The following is a 22497-nucleotide window of genomic DNA, read 5'->3' as shown; positions in this document are numbered from 1 at the left end:
AAGTCAGGACTTTGAGGGACTTTCCAGAAGGTCTCAGCTCCTCTAAGAGAGGGAAGACTGCTGAATCAGTGAATCTCCTTCCCCGTGAGAGTTTGAGCTCTGTAAAACCCTTGAATTTGTGTCTCAAATGGTCCATCCCTATTTGTAATGATGGGTGCTTTTCTGAAGGGTTATTCAAACTGGTGGTAAGGTAAGAAGCCAGACTAGATCTAATGGAAATGCACTTGTCTAAATGTCATCTTTCAAATTCAGCATAAAACTGAATTCTTGACAAGCTGTACCCTTATTGATCTTAATGGTGTGAGCTGAATAGGGTCATCGGTTTTGCCAAATGCTGAAATTAATAATTATTTTCTATTATATCATATTTTTTATCATCCGCTTTAATTGCATGCAATATTTTTCCTTCTGTCTTGAGTTGTGGGGGTGTGCTATTAAATAGCTGTTGCTCTCTATTAGACCAGCTTCTGTGGTGAGCAGTGTGGTTGCTTAATACTCTCTTCTTCCCTCTTAATGGAGTTGTGTAGTTTTCCTTGGTGTTTTCAAAGCAATTTGAAAAGTTTACATAGAAGGTGGCATAAAAGGCCAGAAGATGCTTATATTTTCCTCCTTTGATCGCTGAAAGCCTCACTTAAGAAAAAAATCAAGTGACTCTGACTCACAGAGTCATCAGGACATATATATATGGCCACTAATATTTTTGGATGCAGAAAAAAAATGCCCTCAGCACTTTGCTGAACAAACTGCTGATATACGGCAGCTGTTCCTTTGTTAAGCCAAATACTAATATCATGTTCCTTACATCAGTCATTTTTGGATGCGTGGTTTTCAAGAAAGGCCAAAACAAAAATAGCATTTGAATTGCAAGCTTAGAAATTGTGCAGTTTTACAGAGACTTCGGTGCTGACAAAAGAGGGGTTTTTACAGTGTGGCAAATGTTAGCAGCCCAAGTGCATAAATTGTATGTTATATAAATAATGCAGCAATATAGTTCAGCATATTCTCTCTGCTTTCTGCAAAGGAGCCTGAAGCATTTTCTTGACCCAAATTGTACATGAAAATCAAAGAAATAACTCTTCTGCTGTTCTTAAAAGTAAAAAGAGCTGTAAAGGAAGTCTTGGCTTTGGGAATACTGGTGTTTCTTTTTATTCAATAAGAGAATAAAGCATCTGAAAATATATTTAATCTGCTGTACACTTAATGTGATGCTGATTCACATGGGATTGTTTAAAATGGAAAGTGAAGGCGATCCTCTTCCCACACCTCTGCAGCAACCAGATGACTGCAGGGTAAACATTGGCTGACTTAAACCAACATTGCTTCAGCTATTCCTTGCTATAAATGTTGAATTAATAGGGTGGTGAATGCTCCAAGAAAATCAACAATGCTGCTTTTGTTGCTGTTGTTCATTTTTATTTATTTTATTTTATTAGACAACTGCTTTCCATTATAAATAAATAAGGCATGAAGGTTCTCCATACTGTTACAGAGCTGGTAGCCACGGTCGTGCGTATGGCTCCTAATGTTTCTTGAGTTTGGGGCCGTAGGGCACCTCAAAATGCAGAGTGTGGAAGAGCAGAGCGGTTGGTGGTGGATGGTTTCAAGAGAAGACTTCTAGAGCAGGTACGGTTTGGGCATTGCACTCCTGCCAACTTACCTCTGTGGTACTCAGCTTAACAAAAGAGGGTATTTTTGGGGGTATTTTTGCATTAATTCCATGACGAGTGAAAGTAAAGTAGCTCCTTGTAATGTCAAGGCCCTAGACTGGAGGATAATTACATTTTAACAGTCTTCCCCCTCCCAATCAACATTCTCATTTATTTACCTCAATGTTGCAAAAATCCCAACCATTTACCCAAGATTTTGGGATGTAAACTGGTGAAAATAGAATCCAAATCTGGCCTGGTTTGTCTCCAGGCTTGTACAGAATAGGTAGCTTACACTGAACTGCTTGATTTTTGTGGCTCAATGCTCAGGATGTTGCCTAAGCTGTAATGAAATGCTGCTTCTCTGCCTAAAACATGTGTCTGACCATACGAGGTCAACATCTAGTTCATGAAAAATGGAAACTGGTGATTCCTGAGACTGCAGTGGCCTTTTGGCTGTGTGTTTGCATGTCTGTGGAAGCAAAAGTGAGGAGATATCAGTGCTGGAAAGTGAACTGGAACATGAGAGGTGACAACAACCTTTGGAGACAGTATCTCAGCCAAGAAAGATTATTTTCAGCAGAAAACTGAAATCTGTCCTCTCGACTGGGGAGATGTTCAGAGCAAAAGTGTGGGGCGAGGTGTGGTCGGCACTACTGCCAGGGCCAGAGCTCCTGACGCCGTAAGATGCTTTATCCTTCTGCTTGCATGCAAGTCACTGGTAGTCAGTTTTGCAAGCCCATGCAAGCTGTATTTGAGGAGTTTTCTACAATGGGGCAATGACAACCTCTTGAAGAGCACAGCACAGAGGGCTGGTACCCAGACCATGAGATGAAAGCATGTCTCTGATACTGTAATAGCACTTCTTGTCTAGCTTATGGGAAAGCCCTGGTCATCAAGTTCCTACCAGGCACAGTGCTTCACCTGGGCTGAAATACTGGGGCAGATTGAAAGCAAGGAAATCCCATGTGCCTACAAAGTCTGGAGAGTATGGACTGAAATACTAAGCGATGCTGATGAAGACAGAACAATCAGTTTTATGTTTCTCTTCAAGTTTTTCCAGTTGCAATGAGCTTGCATTGTAAATAGCTGAAAAACCTGACTGATAAGAGAATGGCTTAAATAGCAAGAACATACTGCCCTTTGGGGAAGGGAAAGGCATAGACAGAAGTCTCTCGGGTACAAGCGTAGGTTCTTAGCCATAAAACCAAAGTGGAGGGCTGGGCTGGTGTGCTGGAGCAGCCCCTGAAGTTCTTTTTGTTTTACTTTGAAACACTGCGCTCCAGCTGTGGCAGGGTGCTGGAGGACATCCAGGCTTTTGCTTGCAGATAATTGGGCTGTGAGACAAGCTGAAAAGGGTGGAGGAGGCGATCGGTTTTCTTTTTTTGTGGTGTGGTTAACGTTGCTGTTGTGATGTCTGGCAGCGGCAGCAACTCATGCAGAGATCCGTCATACAGTTTCTGAAATCCTCTAACTACAATGTACAGTTGTCCCAACGAGTTGTCCGGAGCCCAAGCTTAAAAAAACTGAGTTGAGTCTCCGTGACATTTTCTTGCTTGTAGACCTCTCGAACCTTCAAAGCAGTGGAGCCACGTGGCGTTTCCTGGGGCTGAAGAGAAGACTTGACTGTTGCGATTGCACGTGGGAGTTTGCAGAGAGGCAGCACTCATTTGCTGCTCTTGTTTTTCACCTTTGTGGCATTGATGTCTGCTTTTGTTTTCTGGATGCGGGAGAAGATCTCCTTAAAAAGAGCCTTGTACTCAGGCTGGCTCTGCTCCAGCCGCTTGTCCACCGCCTCCACGTGTTTGCTGATGGTCTTCTCCATGGTTTTCCGCTCTTCCAACTCATGTCCCTCTCCCCGGAAGTCTCTGAAGGAGCTGTCACGAGAAATGGGCCGGGACGTTTGGACCCCTGTGTGGCGCACACTGTCCTTGTGCTGCCGGCATTTGCTCAGGAGCTCTTCGTACTTCTCCAGCAAGGCGTGATACTGCTCGTCCACTTCCCTCAGGATGGACATGCCCCGTTTGCGCACGTTGTTAGCGTGCAGTGTGTAATTGCCCTCGTGCCGACTCACGGCATCCTTGGTCACGATGGCGTTGAGGGCTGTGTCACTGCAGCTTTTCCGAACAGGGTGGTTTGGGGAAGGTGTCATTGATGGCCCATGACTTTTTCCTCCCTCCTCCTCAGAGAGGTCGATGTAGTCTGCTTCTGGGGCGTTATTCAGCGGCTCAAGGAGGGCCTCGGACAAGTTGTCTTCTCTGCTGAGCAAATACTTCTTGACTTGTTTCATCTGTTGTAGCTCTAGGAGCTCTGCTTCCAGTTCCTTGATGCGCAGTTTGCAGTTCTCCATCTCGCACACCCGCTGCTCGAGGTCCGAGTACTCCTGAATAACAGAGGTGTACTCTCGCTCAACCCTCTCCTTCCGCTGCTTCTCCTGGTTGACTTGGGACCTCAGGGAGTTCACCATGGCTTGGAGACGCTCGTTCTCCCTCTCCAGTGGCTTCTGGTTAAACTCTGTGGAAGAGCTGTGGACCTGGAAGGTGTCCTCATACCTGAAAGAGAAGAAAGACTCTTGAGAGAGTCTGACCAAGTGACAGTCCATGAGGGACTCACTGTGTCTTATTGCCATGTAAGTAATTCCACTGATGCCCAGAAAGGAGGTAACCTGAGCTCATGGAGTGAGATATGCCTCCTGCGTGTGCCAGGAGACCACAAGGTGTGGCTGGGGCTCTTCTGAACACAGAGGCCAGTCTCTGTCCCAGAGAACCTGCAGTCTCATTTGATAGGAGTGATGAAAGACAGGAGAGAAATGGAACCCTAAAAAGTAAAAGACTCATCTGGTTAACGGACAAGCCACCAACGTTGGTGTGAAGCAAGTGCTGATGAATGTTCAAGTGCTACCAGTCTGAGCTGAAAGTAGAAGGCTTTGGGTCTTTCCTGCTGGAGTTCATCAGCTACTCACTGCATCTGCCAGCAACCCCAAACCCCACCCAGCCAAAAACCAGAAGCACGGGCTCTGCTGTCCCGTGTCTGGGAGGTGCTCCAGAGAGAGTGAGAGAAGATTCATACAGCAAGGGAGGCAGACAGAGGCTTTTGACAGAGCTGCCCCCTCTTCATTGCCTGGGAACTGATAACAAGCACTTCCCCCTTCCATCATGTTGCTGTTGGGAAATCAGATTTTTCTGTTCCTCAGTGAAGTGCCCATGGCATCCTATCTGGTTAGAACAGATTGGAAAAGAGCAAGGACTGTGGCTTCCCCTGGGAGGCATGACCGGTGGGGGGTATTGAACAGATTTCCAAGTTACCGAAGGGCAGCCTGACCTTCAGAGCCAACTGCAGAGCTGCAAGCCAAACTGAGGTCCCGAGGCACTGGGGGGAGAGTGGGATTGGGGTGCTGGGGGGACAAGAGCCACAGAGACATTAAGTGGATTTGGCTGGGGGTTAGGTTATGGCCTCATAAACATCCCCGCTGCTGCTGTGGTAAAAGTGTCTTTTGTTTGTATCCTCTGGCAGAGGAATGCTTTCAGTAACAAAGTTTATCGATTGCTTATCTATTTAAAGAAGCCTCTATTATGGACAAAGCTGAGCAAGAAATGTCCTCACGAGGTCAGTGAATTAACACAGTGGCTGGCTTTTAAGGAGGATCAAGCGTGCAATAGTGCTGAAGGTGTTTGTACAGCACTTGGCAGCACATGGTGTATCTTGGTGTGTGACTGATGCTCCTGGGGGTACTGGAGTCATACGGGACAAAATGCACCATCTCAACTGGTTTCAGTGAGCCAGAGGTGCTGATACTGCGCTAGGAGGCAGCTGCAAAGGGATAACGGGCTGTGCTGGTTTGGAAAGGGAAGCTGTGCAGGCAGCTCGAGGTGAGGGTCCTCTTCACATGATGTGTTACTGGGTAGGCTGTACTGGGAGAGGCTGGTTCAAGCTGTCTAGAGCTCAAGCAGTGTGTCCTGTCCGGTGTGTGTTCCCGTACAGCTCCCTGCCAACGTGCCAGGAGAGTCCCAGCCCCTCCAGGCAATGCCTGTCCCTTGTAGCTTGGCCCAGCACAGCTGCATGAGGCATCCAGATCCTCCTGAGTAGCTGTTCTTGCCCTCTGAAAAAGAGCTTGTGTCTCCCCATTCGAGGCATCGCTGATGCTGGGATCATGAAGGCTCTGCTTTGCCAACGCCGCCTGCTTAGGCGGGTGGGCAGGAGAGAGGGAGGTCCTCCCTTCACCTCCAGCACCCAGTTTCAGGCTCTGATGCAGAGCCTAGATCTCTGTGGGGGTGTATGTGGGGTTTTGTGCACCCCCAGAGGGGCTAACCCACTGCATCCCCTGTTCACAGGCAGAGGAGTTGCGGGAGAACGTTGGAGGGGTTGCTAAAGGTGGGGCTCAGTACCTGGGGCTGGAGCACAGCTCCTTAAGGCAGGGGAACGTGTGGATAGTTCGGCGCCGCTCCCTCTTCTCCCGCCGAATGCGGAGCTGCTCCAAGCTCCGCATTTCCTCCACCTGCTTCTGCAGCTCCTCCACTTGGTTCTGCAGCCCCTCGATCGTTTCCGTCAAGCTGCAGAGAGAGAAGGGAGCACGGATGAGGAGTTAGGCACTACAGGTCCTTCAAAGGTGTTTTTTCCCAGTCTATGGAAGGTGCTTCCAGTTTCTAGTGTGTGCCCCAGGAACATGACAGCACTTGCTTTTCATGGCAGTGGTTGGTCTGTATGTGGTCACTCTTGAATGGGGGTGTTTGTAGAAAAGGGTGGGGGATTGAAGCAGTGGCAAGGGAGGCAAGGGATTGTACTAATTTGAGACCCTCTATCCTCAAATCAGTTGGCTAAAACAGTCACCTCTGGGACATAAACGTTATCCTGGAATATCTCTGCACTAAAAACAAGCAGAAGAACTATTTACTCTCTTCCTTTTGTTTATCTTGTAGAGATAAACACAGAGAGACTGGGCAGAGATTTAGTTTTATTCTGTGATATGCAGTTTGTAAAACTCTCTGCTCTGAAATTCTGTCTCTGCGCAGTCGTTTGCAAAAGATTCTGCATTGCAAGGACATGGCTTAGTCTGCTGTTTCCAGGGATGACCTTGATCATGGGCTTGTTTTAGGAAAGAAATATTATTGATAAACTGGTGTTTCAGCATGGACTAGCCAGGATTTCATTAGATGCTGGATCTGTGCCTAGTGTTTCTGCTGGGCTGCATGCTGGGGACCTCCCTGATATTATGTGCCTCTTCTTCAAGGGAACACATCTGAGCAGAGGCTGCTGTGCCTCTCTCCTGGCAGCTTGAGACACTCCTTTATCCAGCCCTTGTCCCAGGGGTGTCTGTGCTCTGGCTGACCTCTGCTATCCAGCATCAGTGCAATGAGCTTGTGTTGTAAATAGCTGCAAAACCTGACTGATAAGAGAATAGCTTAAATAGCAAGGACATGCTGCGCTGTGGGGCAGGGGAAAAGTGAGATGAAGGTCTCTTGGGTACAGCATGGCAGCGGTGCGAGGAGGGGAGGCCATACCACTGTATCTTCTGTTGGGATGTCTTGCTTTCTAGCACGAGCTTCTGGTTAGCTAGCTCCAGGTCCCGTGCTGTCAGGTCCAGCTGCTCGTAGACTTTCGCATGCTGTTCATTCATCTGCCGCAACATCTCTAGTTGCTTGGTCAGGTACTGCAAGAAAAAGCGAAACAGAAACACTCCACATCCAAATTCCAGGTTGTTTCACGGGCTGAAATTTCTACAGCCTTTGCCTCCTCTGATAATGTGTTTTATGGCTGATTTCTCCTCTGCCTGGTTGAAGTCTCTTCCACAGCTGAAATATTCGTACCCCCTGCCCACTGTAGTTTTGTGTCTAAAATACAATTGAACTTTCTCTGCCCCTCTGTGAAGGGTACTAACCTCAATCTCTCTCTATTCAGCTGGTTTTTTATTCCCAGTACCCAGAGGAAGTTGATATCCCTGGGACGGTGACCCTTCACCAGAGTTGACTGAAATGTGCTGGTTGGTTATTGGATCATCTGACAGATCGATTGCAGAAGCTGCATTTCCTTGGGAATTCAGGCTAAAACTCTGAGTCTGTGAAATGTGAGGAGAACAGTGGTTTCTGTGTTTGCAGATGCTTTTCTGTGAGTCTGTCATTGCAAGATTTTATCCTGCGAAGACTAGGAGAGGGGCATCTACCCAAGAGCTCACCCTCAGCTGGGACCAGATCCCAAATCCTGCAGTGGACATGCTTCTGAAGGGCTGCTGGGGGGAAAGGCTAAATCCATCCACCAGTTTCCTTGGACATCAGCTGTCAGATCCCTGCAGCCATCGTGTGCTGCTCTTGTGAACTCACAGCCATCCTCTGCCCTATGTCTTTTTAAATCAGGGAGTTTCCAATCTTTTTTAATTCACAAATCCCTAGAAGTTTCCCAGTGGATGAAAGCCCTCCTGGCACAGCAGGTTTAAGCCTCTAAGCTCAGTTCTGTGGGCTCTTAGAAATACTGCCCTGACCCCAAAGGATGCTTGAAACAGTGGTTTAGATTGCAGCTCTTGGAGAAAGAGCTATTTTATGCCTCAAACAAAGGGGGCTGTGTTATGGGGGTGCCGAGGGGCCAGCTGGGAACAAACGTGATTATAAATAACTGTAATCCAGGGAAACGTTTAGCAGAGCAAAGAGAAATGAGTGTGAAGGCTGGTGGATGGGCAGAGAAAGGTCAAACGTGACCCAGATGCAACCTGGTGCCAAAGTCTGGCGTGCACATCTGGGCAGGGGGTGGGGATGTGAGAAGAGGGAAAAATCCCAGTTAGTGGGGGAAAAAGGATCCTCTCCAAGGCTGGGATGGGCTTTAACTCCCATCCCCATGGTTCATCCCTTCCTTTCTCCTGGCATCTGAGCTGTTGGCATTGGTGGAAGCGCCCCGTCTCCACCATTGCCCTTAGGTGACAGCAGTGACCAGGCAGCTCCTGTCCCCACCCTTGGCCCGACTGTGTTCCTACCTCAATTTCCTGCACTTGCTCCTCATTGGTGGCGTACATCTGCTGCAGGGAGTCCTCCAGCTCTTTGTTGCGCTCCAGCAGCGTTTTCCCCAGCTCCGCGGCCAAATGCAAGTCTGAAAAGCAGATGGGAAAAAGCTGCTGCAGTTCCTGTGGCTCCGCGGGTGGATGCAGCGGGGTCCCTGAATGCCACCGCACCAAATAAAGTGGCACATTTTGTACAGCACTGGTTTTATTGGCAGGTTTTGATATGGATGTGTGCTTATGGGACTTACAGGATCTGGTCTCTTTTGTCTTGCTGGGCTGCAGGAACAAGGGGAGGCTGAGCTTGGGACATCTGCAGCTCCTCCATGCAATGAGGATTTTGGTGCCTGGCTGGCTCCGTAACTCTTCTGCACTGCACTACCCACTGCGTAGCCAGGATCAGGCCCCAGGCTTGGCTGTGGCAGGTTCACAGCACCTCCATCCCCTATCACCGAGATCTGTGGGGCTGAGAGGGGCTCAACATCTGTCAGAATGAGAGCAAGGGTTGGTAAAGCTCCGCAGGGCCTTGGGGATGCTCTGTAAATTATATTATTATCTCTAATGAAGGGAGTGCCTTGCCTTCCCTGTCAGCCTCCATCCATCACCCGCTAATAGACTGACATAAGTAATAAAACCACGCGTGGCCCGAGGGGGCTGGAAGCACCTCCCGCATCTGCCACCCGGGAAATGCTGTGTCGGCCGGGGCTGCGGCTTTTTCCTTGGGGCAGCTCCAGGGTGAGGACAAACCGCTTTGTGTTCACTCTCTGCCCTTAGGAAACTACTGAAATAGTTCGACTTTAGGAGAAGTGCAGGGAAAAATAGATGTTGACAGTGTGGCCTGCTTAAAATACTGGATTTGCTGCCTTGTGGGTAAAGAAAAAGTCCCAGGACCCTGTGAGTCCTGTATTGGCCAAAGCTTGAGCACCTCAGGTGATGCTGTTTGTGGGCCTGGGATGGCTCAGGTGGCTCTGATAACATCCCTTTGCTTTCACCGAAATGGGTTGTCTTCTTAAAGCCTGACCTCCTATGATTATGTGGGTTTCTATTTTTCTTGGTGCTTTTAGAGATGAGTTTCCAGCTCTTACTGAAAATCTGACCTTAAACCTTCAAAAGGTAAGGAAACAGGTCCTAACGCTCTTTCTTTCTCCAGTATGGTTATTGTGCAGTTTTAGATAAAATTTTTTAGATTTTTTTTTTTTTTTTTTTAGGAGTGGCAGTCCTGCAGTGTGTGAGGGGACCTGGGTCTCCTGCCCTGGTGTTTACTCAGCCCGTTGGAATGCTCCTCTCAAGTCTACAGCTTATCATGTATTTTGCAAAGGCTCTGCCAGGGCTGAGAGCAGCTAGAATTTCTTCCAGTGGTTAATCTGGCCATGCAGCTGACTGGGAAAGAGGGATACTCGGTCACTAAGGCAAGACGAAGGGGAACCAGGATGCCTAGGATGTATTCTGAGCCTGGGAAAATCACTGATGTCTCACACTTCAAATGGCACATCACGAAAGGAGGCTCACGCTGACCTCTCAGACACGAGTGCTGGCCGGGAGGAGTGCTACTGGTGCTGTCAGTGCTTGGGATGGGGCTTTCCTGATGGATAATGCTGCACTGTGGGAAGTGCTGATATGTTATTAGTTTGGGTGATGGCCGTGTTTCTTTCCGCGTGGCTCCAGCAGTGCCGGAGGGCTGGCTCCCTAGATGTGGTCCACCAACAGCTGCTCAGTGTGTCCTCGAATCTCCCCTTTAGCATGGGAATGTGCTCTCCAGCTGTGGCCTGCATTGCAGGGTGTTATCCGAGCCTGTGACCTTTTTTTATTATAATCCTCATCATTGCACAGTGACCTGGTCTGAGGGCTGCAACCGCAGCTATATCAGTGCAATCAAGACATTGGCACGTTTCCCCATAGACAGACCTCCTCCACTTATGTTTTTTTTCCAAGCACCAAATTTCCTCAGTTTCCAAAGTGCCCTTGGGAGGCTGAGTGTTTGCTGTGCCAGCTGCGGACGGGGGAACAGCCAGATGCCAGTAGAGCTGGAGGACAATTTGTGCCTTTAAGCTGCTTGGGGCTGTGTTTAATGGCACAGCCACCTCGCCAGAGCTGGTGTCGTTGCTGGAGACTGGCACCTTGCAAATCGCATCCCTTGCAGCAAGCAGGGCCCCGGCGCAGAGGCGCGTAGCGAGAGGGCTCCGTGCTGCGCTCCAGGTAATGAGTCAAGTGTGTCCCCGTCCCTGCAGATTACACCAGTGCTCTCCCACCATATGGCATCCAATTTAATCAGCTGGGGTAGAGTTAAGTGGATTAGGCAGTGCAAGATCCTGCATTGTAATTTAAAGGGCTCTGTCAGCAATAATTTAATGGGGGAAATGGGCAGCGTTTGGGGACAAGTGGGAAAGAGGAAAGAAAGGGGCTGAGCTCCGAGGAGGAAATTGATTCTTCATTTCCATTCTGAGCATAAGGGCCTGGGAGACTCCAGGCTTGAAGGACATGGGGGAATTGATTCTTTTAGTGTCTTTTAACTGCTTCAGCCGTTGTCACACACACGCTCACTCACGCTTTGTCTGCCAACCAGCCAAAGCATCCTCAGTAATCCTGTCTCATCCACCCCCCTTGTGCCTGAGTCCTCTTCCCCACCTGTTGGTTTCCCCCAGGCTGTGGAACTGTGGGGAGGGAGGGGATGCTGCATGGAAGTGCTTTAATATTGTCTTTAGACTAGATCACTCTTGATCTTTGTACTAATTGTGGTGCTGCACAGGCTGGGGGAGCACACAGCTGCTCTCCTTGGAGGCCTCGGAAACCTAAGGCTGAATGTGAAATTTCAGTAAGTTGTTAGGGGGAAAAAAGAACTATTTAGGAATTTGGGGATTCTCTCTGCATAGTACTGTAGTTTCCCCACAATTTTTTGTATTCCTCTTTGCTTCTCCACTGCCAGATCAGCCAGCAGTGCTGTATGACTTGCCCTAATTTAGCAGATATGCTGATGCCTCCCTTCCCCCTCCCTTCTCGATGCAGAAGGAGAAGTAGAGTGGTGGGGAGTGACCGTGCTGTGTGTCTGCTTGATGTGCCCGATCCCTCTGCAGCCTGTCTGTGCTGAAGGCACCACCATGAAATAGCCAACATTCAACTTAAAAAATGGGGGCCTGGGTGTTGCCCAAACCCTGTTTGGGAGAGGACTGCGGATGCAAACTGTCCTGGGAAGCACCAGCTTGGTGCCCTTCGGCTCTCAGTACCACAAGTGCTGACATGACCCTTCTAATTAACACCAGTCAAGGAGACACCCTGCGTCCCCAGACAAAGAGCTGTGCCTATGGAGCAAAGCAAAGGGAGGGATGGAGGCTGCATTTCCCTGCAAGCTTCCGCAGGAAAGGCATCTGAGCAAGGAGGGAGGGGAAGAGAAGAGAGACCATATGGTGGGAAAGGAGCGGGAGTTGAATCCGAGCAGTGCTTGGTACAGGGGAGCGTGGCTGGGCAGTACATCAAGGAGGCAGCGATCCTGGAGCTGCAGAGATCAGCAGCCCAGTGATAATTCTGCTTGCTCTGTTTCACTGAGGAAACTTGAAAAAAAATCCTGATCCAAAAGCAGTAGCAGGTTGTCTTTGACTGAAAGAGGCTGAGGAACAAACTGCAGGGTATTCCCCTGCCACAGCATCCTGTGGTAATGCTGGCACAGGCAGATGTGTGCTGCACGGGGCTGCTGCGGAGCTGAGTGCTTCCAAGCTGCCCCAGCCTTCCCAGCGGCTTGTGATGAGGCTCAGAGAGGGTTTGGAGCCGTTTCTGCCTTCCCAGCTGGCCTGCATCTGTCTGGGCAGAGCAGTCTTTGCCACGGCCCGTTCTCTGAAGGGGGCTTTTCCCCCCAGCATCTCCTGGTTGTGGCTTCGGGGGAGCGTAAGCCTGGCGCCGGGCAGGGGAGGTTTCGGCTGCTCTCCGCGTGATGGTGATCCGGCAGCTATTCAGATGGCCCTCGTAAATACGGCTTTCTGGAGGCAGTCACCATCTGGAGCAGCTGCTTTGAGCTTTCCCCCGTTGTGTCTCTTGCATCGAGGGATTCATGTGTTTAGGCTGTGAAAGAACATGCCCACTGCTCCGAGTGCAGGTGAGGGGTGCTGCGCTTTGCTCCTCACCTTTAAAGAACCCAACCCTCTCCCCGTCCTGTGAGACAGGCAGGCTTGCAGGGGGTGATAGAAGTCCTTTGGCTTGTGGTGCCAAAATGCAGGGATTCATGGTGCATGTATTTGCAGGTCCTTGCCAGCTGAGCATCTATGAAGGAATGACTCTGGTCCCTTCCTAAATGTGGGGCTGGCGAAAGGGCTGCTCCTCTCCCACTGCTGCAGATGGTGAATTCACCTGCTAAAGAGCGAGCAGGAGCCGCTCGCAGAGCTCTGGTGTGGAGGTCTCTGGAGGAAGTTCAGGGTGCTTGTTAGCTGATGGATGGGGTAGGTTGAGAATTAAGAACTGATGTTTAATGCTGTTGACGTTTAATTTAATTGCATTTGCTGTCTGCTCCATTACACATGGGTACTTAGAGTCATGGGTAGGTGCAATTATTCCTTTCAAAATCTAAATAAATGATGCTATGCTGGTTTACCCCAGGGTAGGGTGTACTTGCTACTCATTTATTTTTCTTCTTAGTTGCAAGGGATTGTGCTGTCTGGGTATATTACAATGAAGATCAGCTTTTGTATATCACTTACTGCTGCTCTATGACAGGTGATGGAGGCAATCTGTGTACTTAGCCCTTATAAGCCTTTGCAATGGAACATGCTGGGGTGCAGAGAAGCAAGTGTCATCTAACAGCATCTCGCAAACAACCTGGGAAAGCCTTTTCAACATGCACATTCCACAGATGATGGTGTTTTCCATGGCCAGGCAGAGCTTTCAGAGAGCCACCAGTGTTACTGCTGAGGCGTGGATTCTCCATCCTTTTCAGACTGACGTAACTCAGGCATTGCTACCCAATTCAGCTTTGCACATGATGTTCTGTGTATTTTTCATGGGGACCCGGCGTTTTGGTGTAATCAGGTGTACTGCAAAGGCAGGGTTTGCTTTGCAGAGCCGCCCAGTGCAGCAAGGGGGAAAGATGCCTGTGGCAGGGCTGGGTGAGAGCAGGCAAAAGGTGTGCATGAGGCCGCTGGCAGCACAGCCGCCGCCTCTCTCTTCCTCTCCTCATTTCAAACTGTGGCTCTAGCTGGGCTGAGCTGATGTTGGTCACGCGGGCATTTCTGTTAGCCTAATGAGATTTGGTGGATTTCCTGCTTGCTTTTTTCTTCCTTTTCTTTCCTTTGTGTAATCTGTTATGTACCCATGGGCTGCCTTTGGCTTTGCGAGCATCCCTGGTAGGTGGGGAGCTCAGGTGGTGGCAGAGAGAGGTGGTTTGCAGGGGGTCGAGGCAAGCACAGTGCAATGGGGAGCAGCTCCCTCCATGCTGTCTCCTGAACAAAAGTGGCACCACCAAGGAGTGGAAAACCCTGACAAGGGGCTCAGGGATGCACTGTCTGTACTGTGCTGTGCTGCAGAGAAGCCCTTCAGCCTTCTCAGCCCCTGCTGCTCCCTTCCTTGCCTTCTGTATTTATCAATCCTATTCAGTATTTCCTTTCTATCAGCTCTTCTTTTTTTATTCTTCTTCTCAGGTGCTCATCAGGCTTTTTTGATTTAATTGATACTTGCCTTTTCTTTCTGCCTTCTTATCATTCTGTGTCCCAAAGCCTCTCCTATATGTTAACATTTGAAACCTAGGATGGTTACCTCTGCTTATAAGCTGTATGTGTCTATACAAACACATGCACAGCAGTCCCATCCCTGTGCCCACAGCAATCAACGTGCGTTTTGCCAAGTTGTTAGAGCATGATAACATGGAGTATGTTATTAGACCATGGTTGAGCCCCATCTGCGTCTTTCCCTGCTGTTCTCTTATCTAAACAGCCTTGGTGCCTGTGTTTGCTTTGTAGGCTAAAATGGTTTCAAAGAGCTCGATGACTGGCGGCTCGGAGGCTCTGATAGTGCACCTGGATCAGAAAGCGTCCTAAATAAATACATACAAGTGGCGTTGTTGGGGAGGAGAAGCGAGGAAAGAGGAGGGAGAAAGGCAGCCAGTGCTTTCCTACATGCACCCCTCCTCCGGGCAACAAAGCTCCAACTAATTAATTATGCTGGGATGCAGAGAGCCATGAATGGAGGCTTTAACTCTTCTAGAGCTAAAGACACAGACATGTGGATTGCTGCCATGTGGCAATCTCATCTCCCCAGTGTGTTTTGGAGTATGTGGGGGCAGGAGGTTGTAACTGACCCAGGATGGACAGGGAGGATGAGCACCAGGGAGACTTTACACGTTGTCTGTTGCTGCTGGTGCTGCACCACAGTACTGTGCATGTGCAGAGCCCCAAGCAAAGAGACCTGCGAAGGACAGGTCAGTGTGTTCACGTGGCAGGGAACGGCGCCCACGGCAATGGGCCGCCACAACCATGTCAGCTCTTCAGCCTGGCTCGTGCTCACACAACGTATTCTCCTACTCTGAGCCATTGCCAGCCAACTCAGCCACCCTTGCTGCCCTCTTGCTGGGGGGAGGCAGGTGGGACCACCAGTCCCGAGTGGTTTGGTCTCTCGGGGAGCAACCAAGTTCCAGCACAATTGCAAGGTGCAGCTGCAGCAGCCCCTGAGACCACTGCCAGCACCATGGCTGCTAGTTACTCCTGTCTGCTACTTCTCATGTGCCAGAGGCACACAGGTACAGAGAAGATCCTTCTTCCACAGCCATGTGTTACAGATAAAGGCAGAAAACAGTCTGACCCTCAGCAGCAACAGAAAAAACCTGCCTACCTCTTCTCTAGCAGCCCCTCTGCTTGGCTTTAAAGAAAAGTGTATCGTCTGGCACGCTGCTGCCCCACTACTGCTCCCTTCCCATCCACTGCTGGGAAGTGCTCTGAAGCCCTGTTCCTCCAGGTGCTAAGCTCACACACAGCCCAGCTGTCTTGTGCCTGGCTATGGGTACTGGCTGGTGATGCTGCTCCTGTGGGAAGAGGTCCTGACCTCAGGTGAGTGTTTGTTGCCATTTGTGGAGCCATACAGGAAGAACACAGTGCTGTAGCCTTCCAGTCTGAGTTTGCAAGGAAAGGGAGTGATGAAGTTCTTGATGTATTCAAGGTGGTGTTATTTATGCTCATTACTAGTCCCGAGCAGGATGTAGGGCAATGCCTCTTTCAGGAGCCCAACACCAAAACCAGGGTCCCTGAAGCCAGGACTGATGCTTGGGGGGGATGTGCTGCGCTGCTCCTTGCTCTGCCTCCTCCTGCAGAGACCAGTGCTCAGCCATGCTCTCCCAGTCCAGTGTGCCTTCCCAGGACTCAACGCTTGCTTGTAGGCCAAGAAAACTTGGAAGACAGCATGATAATGTCCTAGCTCCAGCTGCCATGCTGCAGCTGCATAATTGGAAGAGGTCAGCATGGACATGGCTACCACACACTTGAAGGACTGAATTCTTCAGGAAGGAGACAAGTTAATTGAGCAGTGCCAGGGCAGCTGCACTGCACATGGGATAAACTAGAGTGACTTCCCAGAAGGCTGCAGAGGAACAGGCTGTTTAAACTATTAAAAGAACTGTAACCTTTTGGAGAGAAGGTTTACAACTGTTTGTTAAATATGCATGGAAAAAAAACAAAGAACAAACTCTAACATAAAATCACTTTAAAAGTCCCAGCTGTGCAAAGATTGGCAGTTGTGTAACATCTGGTCTCATTTCTCCAGGGTATTTTGTATCGGAGATATTTTTATAAATTCTTGGCCCACATATGTGTTTTTGAGCAGGTTAAGTAGAAGCTTTAGAAGCCCTAATGATGCATTTGGTGTGAGCACGCAGATGTATTAGCTGGGTGAGGTGGGAATATACCACTGTGCTGCTCTGGGAAAGGCCTTTTAGCAGAGATGGAGTGTGTGCAGGAGCAAGCAAGCCGTGCGTTAGCCTGGCGCTGGCACTGCTTTTAGCAGGAGCAGGATCGGACCCTGGTGCTGTTGTGGCTCTAAGTGGTTCCTGACTGTCACACTGAGTCAGTGCATCCACCCTGTCACCAGCCAGCGCTGGCTGGTACAGGAGGAAAGAAAGAGGACTGGAAAATGCTGGGGTGGGGGGACAGCCTCCACGTGCAGAGTGTTAGCGGCCGGTGCCTTGGCTCCCAGTCCCTTGGGCTCAGGGCTGCCGTGGGGGGAATGTCCTTCAGGACTCAGACCATAAATCCTTCACACACGGCCTTGCCAAGGAGAAATGCCACTGTTAGCTGATTGTTTCAGGATGTGAGATATGGAAAACTCTGATTTTTTTTTTTTTTTTCCTTTTGCTTCTCCTTCTTTCCCTTCCAGCAGTTCCTCTAATTCTGCTCCCTCCTGCAGCTGGAAGTATGTGCCTGAGGTTCAGCAGATGTAGGAAGGAATTTCCGCGAGAGATATCAAGAGGGAGATCCTAGAAGATCCTGTGGGGCTCTCTTATGCTCCGTTTTCTTGTTGCCTTCACATCACAGGGGAATTTTTATTCTAGGAAAATACATCTATATATATACATATATTTTCTTTTTTATTTTTTTTTCCTCCCCAGATTTGGAGACTCTCATTTCTTCCTTGGACTAACCTAACTGTCATCTCATTTCCTTGTCTCCTGTGACTTTTCTAGTCCCTCTTGTCATTCCCAAGCAGCTCCGCAATTAGTCACTGAAAACTTTCCACTTCCATAAGCTACCTGCTGTACTGCACTGCTAAATAAGTGGCTCAGCTACTGCAGGCAAAACTCCGTCCTTCTGGCTTGCTGCTGGGGAGGAAGGACAGTGAGTTAACCATTGTCCTGGATGACAGGCAAGCTGCGTGGCTTGTCCCGAGCTGGACTGCTGGGATAACTATGTCATGAGGGACAGAATTTGGGGTACCACCCGCTCCCCAGTGCAGTGAATCATTTGGGCAAGCTGATAGTGAATTGCAGCTCTACGCACCACCCCCCGTAAGCTGGGTGATGCAGAAAACAGGTAGGTATGGGTGATAGTGGGTGCTAGCACTGATCCCCTGGGTTCACCCCAATGTCAGGAGCCGATCACCAGAGCGCTGGTGACCCTGTGTCTTTACAGGGATGAGTTGAGAGTGGTGCAAGCTCAGCACCTTGTGTCATTTTCCTTCTTAGCATGCAAGCAATCAGATGCTTGGCAGGAGGAAGAGGAATTAAAATAAGATCCTTAAATCTGGAGACCTTTAGAGGTTACAGCCGTAAAGTCCTAAGCCTGCATTGCAGATGGTTTGGCCCAAAAGTTTCTACAGCTGCCCAGGAGGAGAGGACCATCAGTCTCGCAGTGGCAATGAGATGATGTGCTGGTTCTTGTACCACCTCGTCCTGCTGGCTAACTCAGAGCAGTGTGAGGCCGTTTTATTTACACAGGAGGAATCACCCCAGCACTTAGGCTGTATTTAGGCTCCAGAGACCGCAAGGATGGCTTGGAGAGCCCTCCTCTTGAGCTGCACTCTGTGCTCTTTGGCTTAGACCTGAATGCTGGGAGGAGGATGGGGAGGTTCGAAAGATCAGGGAATGCAGCGGGGTGACTGCGAGGAGGACTTGTCTTGGGAGATTGCTGCAGGAAGGATGAAGGCTGGAAGTGGCTGGCAGATTTAGCTGCTGGATCTGGTCTCTGCTCTGTTTGGATCCAGATGCAATTGAGTTGGCATGCAGCCGTTCTGAACACAAACGCTTCTGATGAACAGAAAAGGTGTCCCCACTTATCCCCAGCTCAGACTCTCTAATTTTAGCTCATTCATTCTCTCGGGGTCTGGCTGCACGTACACTCTGTGCACAGGGTATGATGCAACTGTAGCCACATCATCAGTTCTCAATGCCTGGAAAAAGATTCACCATCACTGTATTCTGGTTTTAACGCTTAGAGGCACGGATTCCTCAGCCCATGGAAGGTGAGGCTGTGGCTGACATCTATTCATGCTTAGAAAGCCTGAAAACATGCAAAGCAATCAGAGCTCCATTTTTACCATTTTCTTCAAATTGGAAAGCCTTCCCAGAGGGAACATCATAAGAATGAAACATCTCGGAGGATACCACTACTGTTTCCATGTCACTGCTAAGTATCCTGGCTGGGATTTGAGTCTCTGCTTCTGTGCTAAGGCATCTTGGTACAATGCCTTGAACCACGCAGGCTTACAGCATGCTAGGAAACAGGTAAAGGAGTCTCAAAGACATCCGCTTCATGTGAATGAGGCTGGATGGGCCTTGAGGCTGGAGACCAGATCTTGCTGCCTCCAAGGCATGTGGTGGATGCAGTCAGTCACTGTAGGCACTTCAGGGGCAAAAAAGAGTGATTGGGGTTTATTTTCTTGAAGAAGTTAGTTACTTCAGCAAGGCAAAGCTCTGTGGAGGATGGGGAGGAAAGTAACAGGTGCTGGGAGTGGAGCTGGAGGCATGATTTCCTCTGTGGTGCTAAAATGGTTAATTAACATAATCATCACCAAGCTCCCAGTTAAGCCATCTGTTGCTTAGCAAACTGTTTTGGATGTAAATGTAATAAATATTTGATGATGCTGTGAAATGACGATAAAGGCCCAGCAACCAACTGGTTCACAGAAGAACCTTCTCTGCTCTCCCAGCTTAGGTTGTTTCCTATTTTCTCCCACCCCTCATGCCTAAGAAACAGTCTTAAGCCTATGCTTTTGTCCTCCTCCTTCTTGGTGCTGCTGCCAGGCGTGGGTTTCTGTGCGACTCTGGGCTGTTGGCATGCCGATCCTCTTAGTAATGCCAGCCCGTGACCGCCTCCTAATCATGCTACGCTGGATGTCTTGCAGCGTACTTCCACCCCCCATTTCCAAACCAAAAGCTTCACGGCTGTGCTGTCACCAAAGACCTTCGGATACGACTACGGCTGTAATGCAAAGGCGCAGTGTATGTGGACAAAGTCTAGCACTGCCCTTCGTGATGCTTTGTGCATCATGCAAATTAATTATGGTTTAATTACCCTGTAGGACCTTTCCAGTTGGCTGATTTTAGTTAAAGCCTTCCCCATCTCTTCTTCTGAGTTGGTGCAAGCCTGTGCAGCCCCCATTCATACAGGAGGCTGCAAGCCCCACAGCTGGGCTTTGTTTTGGGTCTGTGTTTTCCTCCAGTCCTGTTTCCTCCAGTCCAGCTCAAAGGTGGAGTCTATCCCCAGTGTCAATCCATCATCTGGAGGCAGTCATTCTGCATTTACGCTGCCAGGACAGAGCTAGGAACCTGGCCTGCAGTGGGAAGGTGGTTTTATTGTTGTGAGCCAGTTGTACGGTGCCAGTGCTGACTCATGAACCTGACACCAGGGACAGCGTTAGGCTAAAAATCAATCCATCCCCCGTTGTTCAACACTCCCTATATTCATCTGTAGTTCTGCTGTTCCTCAGCCTGCATGCTGCCTCTGGACCATTGCCCAGGCCCCTTGTGAGCCCTGGGAAGACGTCACCCAGAAATGTGAATTTCTGAGCATTCAAAGGCTGCACTGTTTATTCAGCTGATAGCTCCATCTCCGTGCTCTGCCCTGGCTTAATTTGAGCGTTGTGTTTCAAAGAACAGGGCCCAGTATCCCGCTACTGATACTTCCTGTTAACTGAGAAATTGGGGTTAAAAACCAGCTGCAACAATCCTTGGGGGGCTGGTTATCTTTCCTTCCTGGGCCTCTGCCCTGCAGCTGAAGTTGTGTAAACTTTAAATCATGACATAATGTAGTGGAGCAATGGTGGGCAGAGGCACTGCAGCTGGACCGCACGTCCCTGCTGACAGTCAGCTGGCTAAAGCAAATATATAACTGTACCGTACCTATAGTACAACGCGTCGGAGGGGTACTGTATTTAGGTAGGAATGACTTTGCCCTATGCATTGACAAATCAGTTCAGTTCATTCCTGGGCCATAGGCCTGAAACAGGACTTCTTCCAGTTATTTACTTATTGAGTGTTGACTCAAAATGTTAAGCAAAATAAAATAAAAAGAAGCTCCAAATATGCACAACTACCAACTGTCCAGCCTTAGCATAACCGTTAGATAGAGCTAGTGCAAACATAGAAACAGTTACTTCAAAACAAACTACACAAGTGAATGTTTATCTTTGAACAAGACTGTTTTTGCTGTTTGAAACTTGGCCTTGATTTTTTTTTTCTTTTTCCCTTCCCAATTTCTCCTGCTTTTATGGCTGATTGGAAAAATCTCCGGAAGTAATTAGGTGACTTAGAAGCTGAAGATCCCTTTGGATTTGGCCTTGGGCAGCAAAAGCTTTTGAGAGACACCTTCAGCATCCTCAGCTTAGCAACACATTTCCAACGTATTAATTTCTAACTCGTGTACCTGCTAACTCTACCTGCGACCGCTCTGAGATGAAAGCAATGTCATAACTACCCATGTTTGATTCCGCCTGCAGCAAGTTTTCTGGGGAACCAGCTTTCCTGTGGATGTAACACACCAAATTTTTTACCCCCCTGGTGCTCAGGACATATCTGGGCTCCGTGCCTCTATCTGTTGGGTTTAAACTTTCCATGGCCAGGACAGTGGTTTGGAGCAGCGGAGCCGAGATTTCCATTGAGGTACCGCTGCAGGACGAGGCACAAGAAAATACGAGTCTTGAGAGAAGGTATCCCACCCTCCTGCACCGGGGATTTGCCCCCTTTTCTGCCCCTGCATCCCCTTGGCCTGCCATCGCTGCCAGCTTGCGGGGTGTCCCCATCCTTACCCTGCTCCAGGTCTTGCTGATCGTACCAGGGCTCCTCTTCCTCGCTCTGGAACTCCTCCATCCTGTCGGCGCTCAGCATTTAGCACCAGCGGCCCGGGGAGACGCGCAGCATCCGCCAAAGGGGACCCCGCCGCCGCCGCAAATGCGGAGCGGGGATGGATGCGGGGATGCGGGCGGGGATGCGGGCGGGGATGCGGCCTCGGTGCCCCGGCCGGGAAGGAGGGGGTGGCAGGACGTGGCACCCGGCGCCTCGCCGCTGCCCCGGCTCTGCCTGCCCCGGGGGGCGGCTTTCTCCTGCCTGCAGGGCCGGGGGAGGCTCCGGGCGGGGGATGAAGCGGGGACGTGGCGGCCGGGGCGGGGGGGCACGGCTTGCACAGGGCTGGGGGATGCACAAAGGAAGGAAGAGGGCCCGGCGCAGCCAGGCAGCTCCTCTCTCCGCAGCTCGGTGGAGACCTCTAGCATGGAAATGCTGCAAGGAAACCCGGCGACAGGGAAGGGGGGGGCGAGGCGAGACCGGCCTCCTCCTCCTCCTCCTCCTCCTCCTCCTCCTCTCCGCCCAGCCCTGCCGCTGGGGCTGCAGGGAGCGGGGTTTGGAGTTGGCAAGTGGGGGTGACCCGGGCTGCGAGGAGGAGGGAGCTGCCCCGCAGACCCCCCTTGCTACGGTGCCGCCGGCTGCGTCCCCGCACCCCCGGGGAGGTCAGCCCGGAGCAGGGCTGGCTCCAGCGCTGGCTGGGATGTCCTGGCCTTGCCATGGGCTTCTCGGGGACTTTGGGCAAGTCTCGGGACCCTTCATGTGGTGATGTCAGTGCCTTCTCTGCCTCGGTGGTTTTGCATGCGTTGCTCTTCGAGGTGGGGGTGTTTCTAAGCTGCCTAGCTGGACTATGAAAGGGGAAACCTGAAAAAACAGCCCTACAGCGGCAGCTTAGCGTTGTGTCTTCCCCAGCTCTTCCTCTGCTTCTGTGTTCTCCCTGTTTTGCACCCTGATGAGAAATCAGTGCTTCTGATGCAGGTTTCTGTCTTATTTTTGGGAACAAACCCTTATGTCTTTCTGAAGGGTGGAAGGAGCTTACAATTGAGGGAAAAGAGGATTTGTAGAGTTCTGAGGAGGAAACATGTCTTAAGTGAGTTCAGAAAACACTTGGGATTTTAGTACTTGCTTTTCAGCTTAAG

At 49.9% G+C, this 22497-nt stretch overlaps 1 protein-coding gene across 1 annotated transcript; it reads right to left on the bottom strand.

Annotated features, from left to right (window-relative positions):
- Positions 1-1391: 1391 nt before the first annotated feature.
- Positions 1392-21754, bottom strand: CDR2L (cerebellar degeneration related protein 2 like). Its single transcript, XM_074847560.1, has 5 exons — positions 21328-21754; positions 8605-8717; positions 7145-7293; positions 6032-6196; positions 1392-4198 (listed from the first exon to the last, which is right to left on the bottom strand). Exons 1-5 carry the CDS (start codon positions 21404-21406, stop codon positions 3313-3315), a joined length of 1392 nt encoding a protein of 463 aa, XP_074703661.1. The 5' UTR covers positions 21407-21754; the 3' UTR covers positions 1392-3312.
- Positions 21755-22497: the final 743 nt, after the last annotated feature.

Source organism: Strix aluco, chromosome 21 (genome assembly GCF_031877795.1).
Source record: "Strix aluco isolate bStrAlu1 chromosome 21, bStrAlu1.hap1, whole genome shotgun sequence".
NCBI classification, from domain to species: Eukaryota; Metazoa; Chordata; class Aves; order Strigiformes; family Strigidae; genus Strix; species Strix aluco.
The sequence above is the reverse complement of the archived record's forward strand: the minus strand, read 5'-3'. Positions and strand labels throughout refer to the sequence as shown.

Bases quoted from the DNA above. Each gene is read 5' to 3' on its own strand.
- CDR2L (XM_074847560.1), bottom strand. From the start codon at position 21,406: ATGCTGAGCGCCGACAGGATGGAGGAGTTCCAGAGCGAGGAAGAGGAG. The intron at 8,718-21,327 runs GTAAGGATGGGG...TCTGCTTTTCAG, and splicing joins TCAGCAAGACCTGGAGCAGG to ACTTGCATTTGGCCGCGGAG. The intron at 6,197-7,144 runs GTATGGCCTCCC...CTCTCTCTGCAG, and splicing joins TCCCAACAGAAGATACAGTG to CTTGACGGAAACGATCGAGG.